We start from the raw sequence: 14,241 nt of genomic DNA on the forward strand, positions 1-14,241 counted from the left end.
GGGAAAACAAAACAAGAAGCCTTCTGCTGACTCTAAATCAGCATGAAGGTTCCGCCCACGATTCCAGTGTGGATCAGGTGGGGTGCAGGCTTTCTCTTTTTTGTCAAGCCTGGATACGAGAGGTCCCAAACCCTTGGGCGGTGGACGTAGTATCACAGGGTTACAGAATGGGATTCAAGTCTTGCCCTCCCAGGGGCAGATTTCTCCTGTCAAGACTATTCTCAAACCAAATAAAGAAGGAAGCCTTCTTAAACTGTGTAAAAGACCTATTCTCTCTGGGAGTTATTGTTCCTGTCCCGCTAGCAGAACAGGGTCTAGGATTCTATTCAAATCTATTTGTGGTTCCCAAAAAGGAGGGAACTTTTCGGCCCATTCTAGACCTCAAGTGTCTCAACAAATTCCTCAGGGTTCTGTCCTTCAAGATGGAAACTATTCGTTCCATTCTTCCATTGGTACAGGAAGGTCAGTTTATGACGACCATAGACCTGAAGGACGCATACCTTCACATTCCAATTCACAGGGAACACTATCAGTATCTGAGGTTTGACTTTCTGGACAAGCACTTCCAATTTGTTGCACTTCCATTTGGTCTGGCCACGGCTCCCTGAATATTCACAAAGGTTCTGGGAGCACTATTGGCTGTGTTCAGATTCCAGGGAATTGCTGTAGCGCCTTATCTGACGACATCTTGGTTTAGGCGTCATCTTTTCAACTAGCCCAATCTCATACAGAGATGCTGTCTTTTCTTCGTTCCCATGGGTGGAAGGTGAATTTGGAAAAAAATTCTCTTGTTCCATCTAACATCACCTCAGTGGCTTACATCAACCACCAGGGAGGGACTCTGAGTTCCTTAGCCATGAAGGAGGTGGTTCGCATTCTGCAGTGGGCGAAAGCCCACAATTGTCTCCTATCTGCCATCCACATTCCAGGAGTGGACAACTGGGAAGCAGATTTTCTGAGCAGACAGACCTTTTATCCCGGGGAGTGGGCTCTCCATCCGAAAGTTTTTTCTCAGATAACCCTCAAGTGCGGGGTTCCAGAGTTGGATCTGATGGCGTCCCGTCAAAACGCCAAGGTTCCAAAGTACAGTTCAAGGTCAAGGGATCCTCAGGCCGTTCTAATAGATGCTCTAGCGGTTCCTTGGAGGTTTTCTCTGGCTTATCTGTTTCCTCCGTTTGCTCTCCTTCCATGAGTCAAACAGGAGAGAGCATCAGTGATTCTAATAGCTCCTGCATGGCCTCGCAGGATCTGGTTCACAGATCTAGTGAAGATGTCATCTCTACCTCCTTAGAGGTTACCTCAGGGGAAAGATCTTCTACTTCAGGATCCTTTCCTCCTTCCAAACCTAGATTCTCTGAAGCTAACTGGTTGGAGATTGAACGCCTAGTTCTGTCTAAACGTGGTTTTTCTGATGCGGTCATTGAAATTATGATTCAGGCTCAAAAACCGGTTACTCGCAAGATTTACCATAAGATATGGTTTGAATCTAAGGGGTTCTCCTGGAGCCGGGTGAGGATTCCCCGGATTTTGTCTTTTCTTTAGGATGGACTGGATAAGGGTTTATCGGTCAGTACTCTAAAGGGTCAGATTTCTGCATTATCTTTCCTTTTGCACAAATGTCTGGCAGACTTACCAGATGTTCAAGCCTTTGTACAGGCTCTGGTTAGAATCAGGCCTGTGTTTAAACCTGTTGCCAACCCGTGGAGCCTTAATTTAGTTCTTAAGGTTTTGCAACAGGCTCTGTTTGAGCCTATGCATGTTGTTGATATAAAAGTTTTATCCTGGAAAGTTTTGTTTCTTGTTGCCATTTCTTCTGTGCGCAGAGTGTCTGAATTTTCAGCTCTACATTGTGATTCACCTTTTCTTATTTTTCATGCTGATAAAGCTGTCCTTCATACTAAATTTGGGTTTCTCCCTAAGGTAGTATTGGATCGAAACATTAATCAGGAAATTGTTGTTCCTTCTTTTTGTCCTAATCTTTCTTCTCAAAAGGAACGTCTTTTGCATAACTTGGATGTTGTGCGGGCTCTGTTTTCTCTGGAAAGTGTAAGGGTCAGAAGGCCACTTCTACTTCTCTGTCTCTCTGGTTGAGAATTTTGATTCGTTTGGCTTATGAGACTGCTGGACAGCAGCCTCCTGAGAGAATTACGGCTCATTCCACTAGGGCTGTCTCCTCTTCTTGGACTTTCAAAAATGAAGCTTCTGTGGAACAGATTTGCAAGGCGGCTACATTGTCCTCTCTGCATACTTTTTCCAAATTTTATAAATTTTATACTTTTGCCTCAGTCGAGGCTTCTTTTGGGAGAAAGGTTCTTCAAGCTGTGGTGCCTTCTATTTAGGTCCTCCTGCCTTTTTCTCCCTCCCTGTTCATTCTGTGTCCTCTAGCTTGGGTATTGGTTCCCACTAGTAATTGGAATGGCGTTGTGGACTCTCCATGTCATAGGAAAGAAAAAAAAATGTATGCTTACCTGATAAATGTACTTATTTCCGGACATGGAGAGTCCACGACCCCGCCATCTTTTAATTAGGCAGTTTTTTTGAGTAAACATCAGGCACCTTTTCACCCTTGTGTTTCTTCCTTTTTCCATTTCCTTCGGCTGAATGACTGGGGGTTATGGGTAAGGCAGTTACACTTAACAGCTTTGCTGGGGTGCTCTTTGCCTCCTCCTGCTGGCCAGGAGTTGAATATCCCACTAGTAATTGGAATGACGTTGTGGACTCTCCATGTCCGTAAAGAAATAAATTTATCAGGTAAGCATACATTTTGTTTTTATCTATTTCTTCCAGCGGCCCTGCAGAGTGTGTTTCCGCCCACAGAGCTTGGTACATTTTTGTCTCTTATAAAGAAAGACAAGGAGCGTCAGCTGAAGGAACTCACTATGATTATAACTGGAATCCGGTTATTCAACAAGGACTGTGGAAAAGGTGGAGAAGGCATTGATGACTGTAAGTTCTCTCTAAGCATAAGAGATAAAAGGCCAATACCACCACATACCTATAACATTTGGTATCTTACAATATAGTTTTAGCATTTATGTCACACTCATTAAGTTCTAGGGGATTATTTTTTTCTTAAAGACAGCTACAAACAGAATGAGAAACACAGAAAGGGCAAGTATTATCATTTCCACTACCATTATTTGTATGGTTAAAAAGACATCTGCGCAAAATATACAGGGGTAGATGGCCCTGCCCATGATTTACAATGTAATGCACTTCACCTGTATGTGAGGTTATCTGCGTAACAAACTGCTGAAGAATCCCACAGAAAAAAACACTTAGATTGGTGTTTAAATGCAATGAGAGCGGACAGCTAAAATGGCTCCAGCACAGGGGTGTCAAATGGCTCAGCAGAATTAGTTAACAGCTATGTAAAATTCAGCTGCCAATTTAATTTGCTTTTTTTTCAAAAGTTTTTGAATTATTAACATATTATTGTGCCAATTTAATTTAATTGTAGAGAATACTAGGAAGAGTTACAAGTTAGATAATTTATTAATCAAATACATGGAATTTAAAGCTGATCCATAGATTGTACTCTGCTCCACTAAAACATCAAAAAACCCCAAAAAGAAACAGATGCGCCACATGGCCCAATATTGTAGGTTCCAAATAATTGGTATTTGTGTGTGAAAGAAATACACTCACATATAATAAAGCACCTCAGATGGTGCTATAGACACAGTCTGGGATCTATAACAGTCACCCAGCAGACCGACCTCCTGAGATTAGATAAGATCTGTATAAGGAGATAAGATAGACACAGGGTGCCAATATGGCCTAGTACTGTTTGGCCAGAATAGTATGCAAATAAAGGTATAGAGTTACACTCACATTTGTTGTAGCATCTCCTGTGATGCTAATAAAGCAGGCTGCGTCAATTCAGTCACCCAACAGACTTAATTCAAAGGCAATCAGGATACCACAGTCTTCCAGACCTTTCAAAGGCCCAAAGTGTCCACAAAAATGATCCAGATATAAAGCAGCAAGTGTTTAAAATATTAAAATCACTTTAATAAAATATTATGATGTACAAGCGACGCGTTTCTTGTCCCTAACGACTAAATATTCCTATTTAGATAGTCTTATAAGTTATATTTGTATCCTAACAGCTGTGTTTTGTCTCTATTTGTGTTCCTTTTAGTAGTTGTATATATATTTTAGTACCATTCTATCAACATTGTGATAATTCCTTGTTTGTTTCTAATAATACTGTTACCTCAAGGGCGCCCCCTATTACTATTATTTATCCACTAAAACGTGCCAAGGGGTTATAGTTACATATATCTGGCACATGATACTTGGCCAGCCGTATAATTAGGAGAAGGTATAGTCTAAACTCTTGAGTTGTGTAACCCATGGGTCTTCAAAACCCTATAGAACAAACTAATTAAAATGGGAAAATGCTCTCTCTATAAAACGGTCCATTCTAATATATGTCAAAAAATAAAACTTGAAAACAGTTCAAAAGAAATAAAATAAAAAAATTAAACAGAAATAACGTTATAAGCTTTGAAGTAGCGAGACACAAGCACAAGACAAGATACTTTATACGGCTGACAAAATCTTTATGAGTTCTGTGTAAGTCTTTATGGGCCTAAGTGTAAGTGAAAATTCCTGACCACACCTCTGGGACACCCACTGAAAGCCCTTTTTTAGTTTTGTGGAGACACCCTTCATTCCATCCAACAAGATTAGTTTCTACAACAACACAGGCATGCAAATATATTAGTTACTTACATTTATTTACTGGGTATACATACCAACAGTAGATCATTTTATCTGTACAGTATTCGGCTTAAAATTTTAAATATGATGAAAATTGTTGGGAAATTGTAGGCTTTGTCAATATAAAACTTTATTTTTCTGCAGTACCAACTATTTTGAAAGAAGCTATTTCGGCTACCACCAAACATATTGATTCAGAGCTTCAAGCCTCACGGGAAATGGCGTACAAGTATACAGCTCTCATCGAGGAGATGGAGGAAAATAAAGTCAAAAGCAACACTCTGAATGCAAATCAGCTAAAAGAGGCTCTTTATAACTCAAGGCAACATGAGGCCTTCTTAAATATCATTCTGGTAACACATTCTGATCTCTGTGGTGATAATATTGTATAGAGGACCAAAGAGATATTAAAGGGATAGTTTACTCAAACATTTTCTCCCCTTTAATTTGTCCCCAATTATCAACTTTACCTGCTGGAGTGTATTAAATTGTTTACTAGTATTTCCATTACCCTTATATTGGCATTTGAAATAGTTTATTTAGCCTGTGGTATCCTCACCCATCCTGACAATTTTTGGACTTGAGGCCAAGCTGTGTTAACACAGCCAGTAGAAGAAATTACACTCCCAGTGGGTTATAGAAGAGATAGGGTAATAAAATGTTAATTTTTCATTGTTCTCTCCAAGTATTGGTGATTGGTTTATGGACAGATATATGTACATAATGTGATAAAGTAATGACATCTGATTATATCTACAAGCTCAACCCATTTAATTAGGTTGTGGCTTCAAAACACAAAATCAGCTAATTCATATACACAAATAAGCCTTAAAAAGCAAATCTCATACATTTTATACTCTGCAGCTGGTAAAAAAAAACCAATTGGATCTAAAATAAATTCTAGCCTTGCTGTAGATAGAATGCACTGTTTTAGGTCAGTCATATGAACACAATGATACTTTGCATTAGTTTGATGCCCCAGCAATTATACAGAAAAATTAAAACAAACTGTAGCAAAATGTGCTGATATAGACAATAAAACAAAGCAAAGAATTTGCAAACGTTGTTTGTACTAGCGCTACATAGACATTGTAGGAAAATAAAGTTTGTGTCATCATTCTTTAGCCCCAAATGTCTGCATTAGTGCACAAGATTATCTAAAGCAGGTTATGGGGAGAAGGGGGTCAGGGTGCCCAGACATTGGCTTGGCCTATATAGATTTAGTTATAAAACTATTTTGTCTGGAAGCAGTGGCTATATATAAATATTAAGTACAAGCCAGTTATATGAGCTTATGGTTATGATCTCTGCCTAGCACCGAATCACTAAAAACTCAGACACATAAATATGTAAAGGGGCGACATTACAGTTTACTTTTACTGTAAAAGGTTTAAAACACATAGGTAAAATTATGTTTAGTGCCTGCAAAGATTGGAGCTTCCTGATCAGGTCATGGCTTCTGATTGGCAGCTATAAGCCACTCCCACTGTACTTTTTCTGTGTGTTTAAGTGGTCATTATAGTGAAAAAAATCACATGCTCTAATTTGTTAGAGCATGTAATTTTATCACTAGTGACCCATTGATGCTATGTGCTTAACTCCAACAAAGTGGTTAAACACATAAAGTACTACTCTGAAACCAAAGAAAATGGCTGGTCCCGAGCTGAAACTGACTGATCATCCAACAGCGCTAGTTGCATGACCCAGTTGTCATAATTGCTGAAATCAACCTTTATCTGGCAGGGAAACGGGTAAGAAAAGGTTAAATATAGAAATAATATCCAGTCCTGGAGCTTAAAGTGAAGGTCTATTTTGATGAATTAGTGCCCGGTTTTTAATAAATCTATTAAAAACAAGGGCACTTTAATTCATCAAAATTGACATTTCACTGTTTTCTTCAAAAACGTACCTTTAAATACTCCAGCACTTCCTCCGCCCGTCGCAAGCCGTCTTTGCGGGTCCAAAATGAGGAATCCGGCTTCCTCCAATCACAGCATTGCATCAGGCCAAGATTCCCCCGGGGGGGGGGGGGGGGGAGCTGTGATTGGAGGAAGCTTGATTAGTCATTTCTGACATCTGCAGAGGCTAGATGGGAATCGCTAGAGCGGCATTCAGGATTAAAAAGTTAAGTTTTTGAAGAAAACAGTGAAATGCTAATTTTGCTGAATTAAAGTGCCCTTGTTTTTATTAGGATTATTAAAAACCGGGCACTAATTCATCAAAATGGACCTTCACTTTAACACATTTTTGACCAGCCACTTACAAATAGGTTGATTTTTCTAAATTTTTAAGTAATATAAATGTCAAGCATTTTTTACCATTTATTTCAAGGAACATGATTTTAATATGGCATATTTTGTAGTGGAGTGATATATTTTTGTTTTAAAAGAATGACCTGAGCAAATAGCTTTGCTAATCACTAGAATATCAAGCTGTGGATGTGTTGGTGCTTTCCACTAATGGTTTAACCTACTGAAGTCAGTTCATCTGTTAGACAAAGTTATTGTTGTTGCATAAAAGTAAAAACTGATTGACCATGTAAATAATCTTGCACTTCATTTAAAAAAATTGTTTTTTTAACCTTTAGAAAACTATTTTATAATTTGCTAAAACTTTATTTAAAAATTACATATTTTACAAGTTTCATAGGACATCTTATAGCTATTTGTAGGCTTACCATAATTTTTAGAGGTGAAACTGGGACCACCTGGTGCGGTGCCAGTGGGGGTGTGGTCAGGAGCGTGGTCAAGGGGGCGTGGCAATTTCCGATCCTTTTAAAGTAGTAGCTTTTATGTGTGTAATGTTTCGTGGATACTCTACCCTTCCTCAGTCAAACAAGTGAATCACACAGTTTAAATAAACCATAACACCACCCCCTAGTGAAAAAGGCACCATTACGTTGTCATGGCAAATAAATCAATAATCTAACTCTCAGATTCTAAATAATGCCAAACATCAAGCATAATTATCACTTTCATAATTATCAATGTCACAATGTAATATCTGCAGTGTAATATGTGTTTTATGTGTCTAATTAAGGAACAGAGCCGTACCTGCTAAAGCTGTTTAAGAGGCTACTCTATACCATAATGCAGGAAGATTATAGCCAAAATGCTATCCTGCAATAAGTAAAGCAAGATCCAGGCCAAAAATCCTGCCTGTCTGTACTTCCTAGTCATACCCATATGATTCCCCTAAAGGTGTATTACCGGCAATGACACCAGGGGCCGGGGGTGTTAAATTCTTAGAAAAATAAACCAAGTAGTGCTACAAAATTACAAAAAACCCTATGCTTCTCACTCAGCCTAAATTACTAAATGTAAACTTTGAAGGACACGAACGTTAAGCTAAGCAGGGCTGTATGTAACAAAGTACCAGCATCCAACTATGCTGGAGAGCCACAGTCCAGTCATTTTGAATAATGTGTCTGGGTTTCAGGTTGTCTGAAACCCGGAAACATGATTTAAAACCTGGAGGTGGCAACTCTACTGGGACAGAATGAACAACTGGGTGGGACACTGGGACAGCGCCTCCAAACCGGGACAATCCCAGTAAAAGTGGGACTTCTGGTAAGCCTAGCTATTTGCCCTCATTCACCTTTTATTATTGAGCATGTTGTTATCCCGGTAGGGTAGTTTAACAAATTTCCTACATAACATAGTTGTATAACATTGCTCAATAGCACCATCACGTTTTCTTGTTACTTAACTATGATATATAAACTGTCTCTGTTTCAGTCTGATGTGATTAGATGTGCACAACAAGTTCAGATGATGGATAAGCAGTTTGGCGCACAGATGGAACAGTTAAGAGTCGCTGTTAAATCACAGACCGCAGTACCTACAGCTCAGGTTTATGTAAGTGTTCTAAAATATCATCTTTTTGGACTTAAACTCTTAAACGATGTAGCCTTTGTTGTCTTTTTCTAAATATTTTTTGATCTCTTAGGTAATGTAGGTCTAAAGAGAGATGACTAAGTCTCGCTTTTATGATTGCAGGTTCTTATTTGCTTGTCCACTATGCTGCCATACGTAGCCTATGTATAAACAATAACAAGCACAGCAAGAGTCAGGTGTATTATAATTATGTCAGGATTTTTTTTTTATTGAAAGAAAAAGAAAAGAGAAGAGAGAAAATATGAGGAATTAGATGTACATTATAGTCAATAAAACAGGTTTCTTATTACAAACACGTAATTGAAATCCTAGAAAAATGTTCTGCTGATTATGTGTTACAAGTTTTTTAGTGTAAAAATAGCATCTTTTTTTACCATTTCTATGAAGCCAGGTAGCAATTGTGTTTTGTTTTTTTTTTTGTATTAATTTTTTTTATTGAGGTTATTATATAATACAGAAATTAGATATACATGTTATAGAAACCTATATGGACAATATATGTAGTGATATAATGGCCTGTTTTCCTGTAAGGCAATGGATATAACAATAATTATAACAACAAACAAGCAAAACTGAAACCTCTTTTTTTAGATAATGTGAGTCCCTCGCATGCTACATTGGGCCACTCCAGGACCCTAATACATTTTATTTATCTTTAGAGGGAATATAATGTGATGAACAATCTTACTACACAAGGAAAGGGATGAGTAACGCTGACCAATCTTGTTAGGCCAAGTGGGGAAAATAAGGTCAGCGCTGTGATAAACTGTAAGAGTTGCTTATTAAAAAGATGGTAAGGGTTGCGGTATAGGCAAGAGAAACCGCGTATTTAGTTCTCCTAGGCATGGAGATACTTTATGTATTGGGGGGAGGTGAGTATTTGAATGAGGTAGGTAGCCTATATTAAATAGGCAGGTTTTAACCTTGCAGGGCGACATGATCTTATATAACGGTTCAAGAGCATGTGAGTCACCAAGGGAAATTTAGACAAGAGCTGATTACGTAATAGATCAAAAGTTTACCTGGCACAGTGGGACCACATGTTCTATGCTCTCAGATTAGTGGCAACACTAAAGACAATGGATTAATGAACCTAATCCCTGTGTAACAGCCAAGACACAAGCATAGAGAAACCCCATATAGAGAGTATAGTTTAACTAAGTAAAATGTGGCTTATCTATCTTCCTTACATATACGGCTTTTTAATTACACAAACCTTGAATATATAAATGTTACAGGCTAAAGTATATAGTGAGAAAATATAAACTAAGGACACCTAATAACTGAACTATATAGCTAGATGACACCTCTAAATCAGAAATACACTCAAAGTGTCATAGTCAGCTAGCCAACTATATAAATAACATGGCCAAATTGATATTCATAAAAATAAAGTGTTACCAGACACAGAGATCTAATTTATAAGTGAAAAGCCAAAGGACAGACTTAGAGTACAAAAATAAAGTCTTTACTTGTATTAAGAATATTGAAAGGCACAGAGTAAATATACTCACAAAAATAGGTAATGGAACTACATTAGCCTTGCTAAACAATAGCCTGGTTCTGAGTGAATTAAATCTAAAGATCCCAAAAAAGAGATCTAATAGAGGAGCGCTCTCTGTTTGAAAAATGTATAGACAAGAAAAAATATATGTTAGAAACAAATATTAGTGAATAATAAATGATTAATACTGTAATATAGAACTGAAAGAATCGTAACAATGTTGATTGGTGTTAAAAAAAGTATAATACCAACAGTATATATATATGAACTGAACAAAATGTATCAATATAATTTGAACCAATAAAAAGTTTGTATATATTAAACACTTGCTTGTAAATCCTATATTATAAAAGGCCAAGTGTGTTTGTCTGAAGCTGTCATGCGCAGTAGAGCGGACAAACACACCTGGCCTTCAGCTGCAGAGTAGTGCACACTGCGGAAGCTGCCTGGTGGGGGCGTGACCGGCGTCGGGCGTGCCGTGATGGGGCGGGGCCGGCGGGCGTGGCGAGGGGCATGTCCGGCGGACGTGATGAGGGGCGTGGCCTCGCGGGAGCGCGCAGGAGGGGCGGGGCCGGCGGGAGAGACCCAGAGGAAGGAAAGAATTTAGAAAGAAAGCGAGCAGAAGAGGGGGGAAGAGCAGAAGAGGGGGGAAGAGCAAAAGAGGGAGAGAGAGCGCAAGAGAGTGGGAGAGAAAGAGGGGGAGAGAGAGCTCAAAAGAGAGGGGGGAGAGAGAGAGCTCAAAAGAGAGGGGGGAGAGAGAGAGCTCAAAAGAGAGGGGGGAGAGAGAGCTTAAAAGAGAGGTGGGAGAGAGAGCGCAAAAGAGAGGGGGAGAGAGAGAGCTCAAAAGAGAGGGGGGAGAGAGCGCGCAAAAGAGAGGGGGGAGAGAGAGCGCAAAAGAGAGGGGGGAGAGAGCGCAAAAGAGAAGTGGGAGACAGAGTGCAAAAGAGGGAGAGAGAGAGCACAAAAGAGAAGGGGGAGACAGAGTGCAAAAGAGGGAGAGAGAGCGCAAAAAAGAGGGGGAGAGAGCGCAAGGGGGAGAGAGCGCAAAAAAGAAGGGGGAGAGAGCGCAAAAAAGAGGGGGGGAGTGAGCGCAAAAGAGTGGGGGGAGAGAGAGAGCTCAAAGAGAGGGGGGGAGAGAGAGCTCAAAAGAGAGGGGGGGAGAGAGAGTTTAAAAGAGAGGGGGGGAGAGAGAGTTTAAAAGAGAGGGGGGAGAGAGAGTGCACAAAAGAGGAGGAGAGAGAGTGCACAAAAGAGGGGGAGAGAGAGTGCAAAAGAGAGGGGGAGAGAGCGCAAAAGAGAAGGGGGAGAGAGCGCAAAAGAGGGGAAGAGAGAGTGCAAAAGAGGGGAAGAGAGAGCAAAAGAGAGGGGGAGAGAGAGAGCAAAAGAGAGGGGGAGAGAGAGCAAAAGAGAGGGGGAGAGAGAGCGCAAAAGAGGGGGGGGAGAGAGAGCAAAAGAGGGCGAGAGAGAGCAAGAGGGGGGAGAGAGCAGATGAGGGGGGGAAGAGAGAGAGCGAGCAAAAGAGGGGAGAGAGAGCAAAAGAGGCGGGAGGGAGAGAGCAGATGAGGGGGGGGGAAAGAGCAAAAGAGGTGGGAGAGAGAGAGCAAAAGAGGGGAGAGAGAGAGAGCACAAGAGGGGAGAGAGAGAGAGCAAAAGAGGGGGGAGAGTGCAAAATAAGGGGGAGAGAGAGAACTCAAAAGAGAGGGGGGGAGAGAGAGAGAGCGCAATAGAGAGGGGGGGAGAGAGAGGGAGCAAGGGTTGGAACCGCGGTACCTAAAAAATTGGCCTTTGTACGCGGGCTTTAGGACTAGTATAGATATATTTGGCCTTCTTTGTAAGCAAGCCAAGACTCCCCTCTAGTGGTGTAATCTAGCAATTACATCTTATTATTGGAGCAACATAAATGTTAAGTTTGATTCTATAACCGCGCAATTTGTCTGGGTTATTATAAGGGTTAAAAGTATATATAAAAATTAGCTGTACTTTTACTTGAAGGGAATTTTTTTTAAAGAAGCTAGAGTTATATATGCACAGAAAAACTTCTCTAAGCTCTTAATGAAGTAAATAAAATAAAAGGTTAAACTTTTGCAGCAACTGTCAACAAGGATATATAGGGACACAGAAAACATCCAACATAGAAACACAGAAAATAGCTGGACCTTCGAAATTAGTTTGTATAAAACAATGTTACATTATGAGATCCTGCACCAGGGCACGGGCCCTATGCCCATCGACAGGAAAATCAGTTAAATTAAGAGCTAGATAAGTCCATGTTATAGACTGTTCCATGTCCCCAGCATGGTTATTTAAATGGTCCTACGCTGGAGTTATCCGTGTCCCTTAGCTGCTGACCTGAAAGAGACTCTGATAGGGAATTTCCAACAAAGCAAGTGGCATACTGTGTATGTCAAATCAGCCATCCGACAAAACGTGTTGCAACAAACAAACTCACGTATTTATATAAGGAAACAAAGAGTCTAGTGTCCTAATCTCATGCAAAACTGCAAGATAATAATAAAAAGAAGAAGAAAACATTTATATATTTTCACATAACGTGCTAGTATGAGCAAACATAAATAAACTTTATGCAAAGTCCTCTTGTAGATTGGATGTAAAGTTACTTTATCCCATTCCGATTCTGGGGAGTTTTAAAGCCAGTTCTTTATGGAGTATCCGAGGTGTCAAAATTATAGCCAGCTGCGTTTCTCCGGCTGCTATGTTATTGTGAGCAAATGAAATGCTGGTCAACCTGATAGATAACTCAATGAAAAGTTTCTGGGGGAGGATGGCCATCAATCTCCTGTGCTTCATCGTATCTGCAGAACCACATAGCTCTAATTTCTGAAGGGAACCACCTACGAACACCTCGAGGAGTGGAATAGATTCAAAGCGGTGCTCTGTAGAAACAAATTGCCCCCTGCTAGCTGAACAACCGGCACTCGGTGTAGAAAGGGGTTGCACAGTAGGACATTCAACTGCCATAGCACTTATCAGTCCCCCCTGGTTATCGTGCAGGAGCTCAATTAAATCCACCCCCACCTGTTTCTGTTTAGTGTCTGACTCGGCGATCTGCATCGCGTCTGTAAGCAATGTTATAAGGCTCTGTTCAAGGGATTGAAAACGGTGATCCAACATTCGTTTAACATCCTCCTCCCATATAGTGGCCGATTCCATAGCTCTGACGAGGTAGATTGCTCACTCACTATCCTCCTTAACTCCGGTAGGATTATCAGGCTGGGTTTGACAGACAGAATAGGCCTCAATGGCGCAGACAGCTGCGTTTCATCTGATCCATCGCTAGAGTCAGCAATCCGCCTCAGGGTTAGTTTAAGGCTCTTCTCAAGAGGCACAAGTATTCTCCCATATGATAAACAACCATAGTTGGTATAATACAGCTCACAGAAAAGGATTTTCCATTCAGATCTAGACGGAGCTCACATTAATACGTCTGCCATGATAGGTTGCTGGCTCCGCCCCCCAGCAATTGTGTTTTGTTAAAATGTGCATATGCAAAACCGTAGGTAATTTGTTTAAAAAAAAATGCACAAAGAGCTCATCTAACATATTGGAATATCCCCAAAGTTTAAAATACACTTATGTGCATTTCAGATATGACATTAGGAGGTGTAGACAGACAAGAAGATAATGAAGGAGAAGCTATACCGAAGGTCAATATGAAGGGCTGGAAATTCTCACTAATCTACTAGCCTGTAAATAGTAGTACATTACATTGGACATAGTTTATAATATAGTATTATGGGTTACTCATCTAAGGGATCTCAGTAGCCAACATTTATTGTTTTCTATTCTGTCACCAGAAGCCTTTAATGTGATTATGTTATGATTTTTTTAATTCTTATTTGTAGTATTCCAACAGATGCTGCAGCACTAGAGAGGATTCAATGAATAGACAAGATAAAGATATCAGACTGGGTTAGAGTAATTACAGGGCCAGAGAGCTTCCAATCTAAGTAAGGTGACCATCTTTTCTGATTTTAACAGGATACTCACGATTTGGCGACTCTGTCTCTAATTTTTCAAAGACAATTTGGGACACAGATTTTAACTGTAGTGTCGCTAATTTGTCCCCCATGAAGAGCAGTAACATTCAACCAA

The 14,241-nt window shown here is 40.1% G+C and overlaps 1 protein-coding gene across 5 annotated transcripts in view; it reads left to right on the forward strand.

The window, feature by feature from the left end:
• The window catches only part of CFAP206 (cilia and flagella associated protein 206), a 125,128-nt gene that overhangs the window by 65,517 nt on the left and 45,370 nt on the right, over positions 1-14,241 (forward strand). For all 5 annotated transcript variants that reach the window (XM_053710519.1, XM_053710521.1, XM_053710522.1 and 2 more), the window contains exons 6-8: positions 2,788-2,946; positions 4,873-5,081; positions 8,466-8,585. In XM_053710519.1, the coding sequence (XP_053566494.1) occupies positions 2,788-2,946; positions 4,873-5,081; positions 8,466-8,585 (488 nt within the window). The remainder of the gene's footprint in view (positions 1-2,787; positions 2,947-4,872; positions 5,082-8,465; positions 8,586-14,241) is intronic.

Source organism: Bombina bombina, chromosome 4 (assembly GCF_027579735.1).
Source record: "Bombina bombina isolate aBomBom1 chromosome 4, aBomBom1.pri, whole genome shotgun sequence".
In the NCBI taxonomy this organism is placed as follows: Eukaryota; Metazoa; Chordata; class Amphibia; order Anura; family Bombinatoridae; genus Bombina; species Bombina bombina.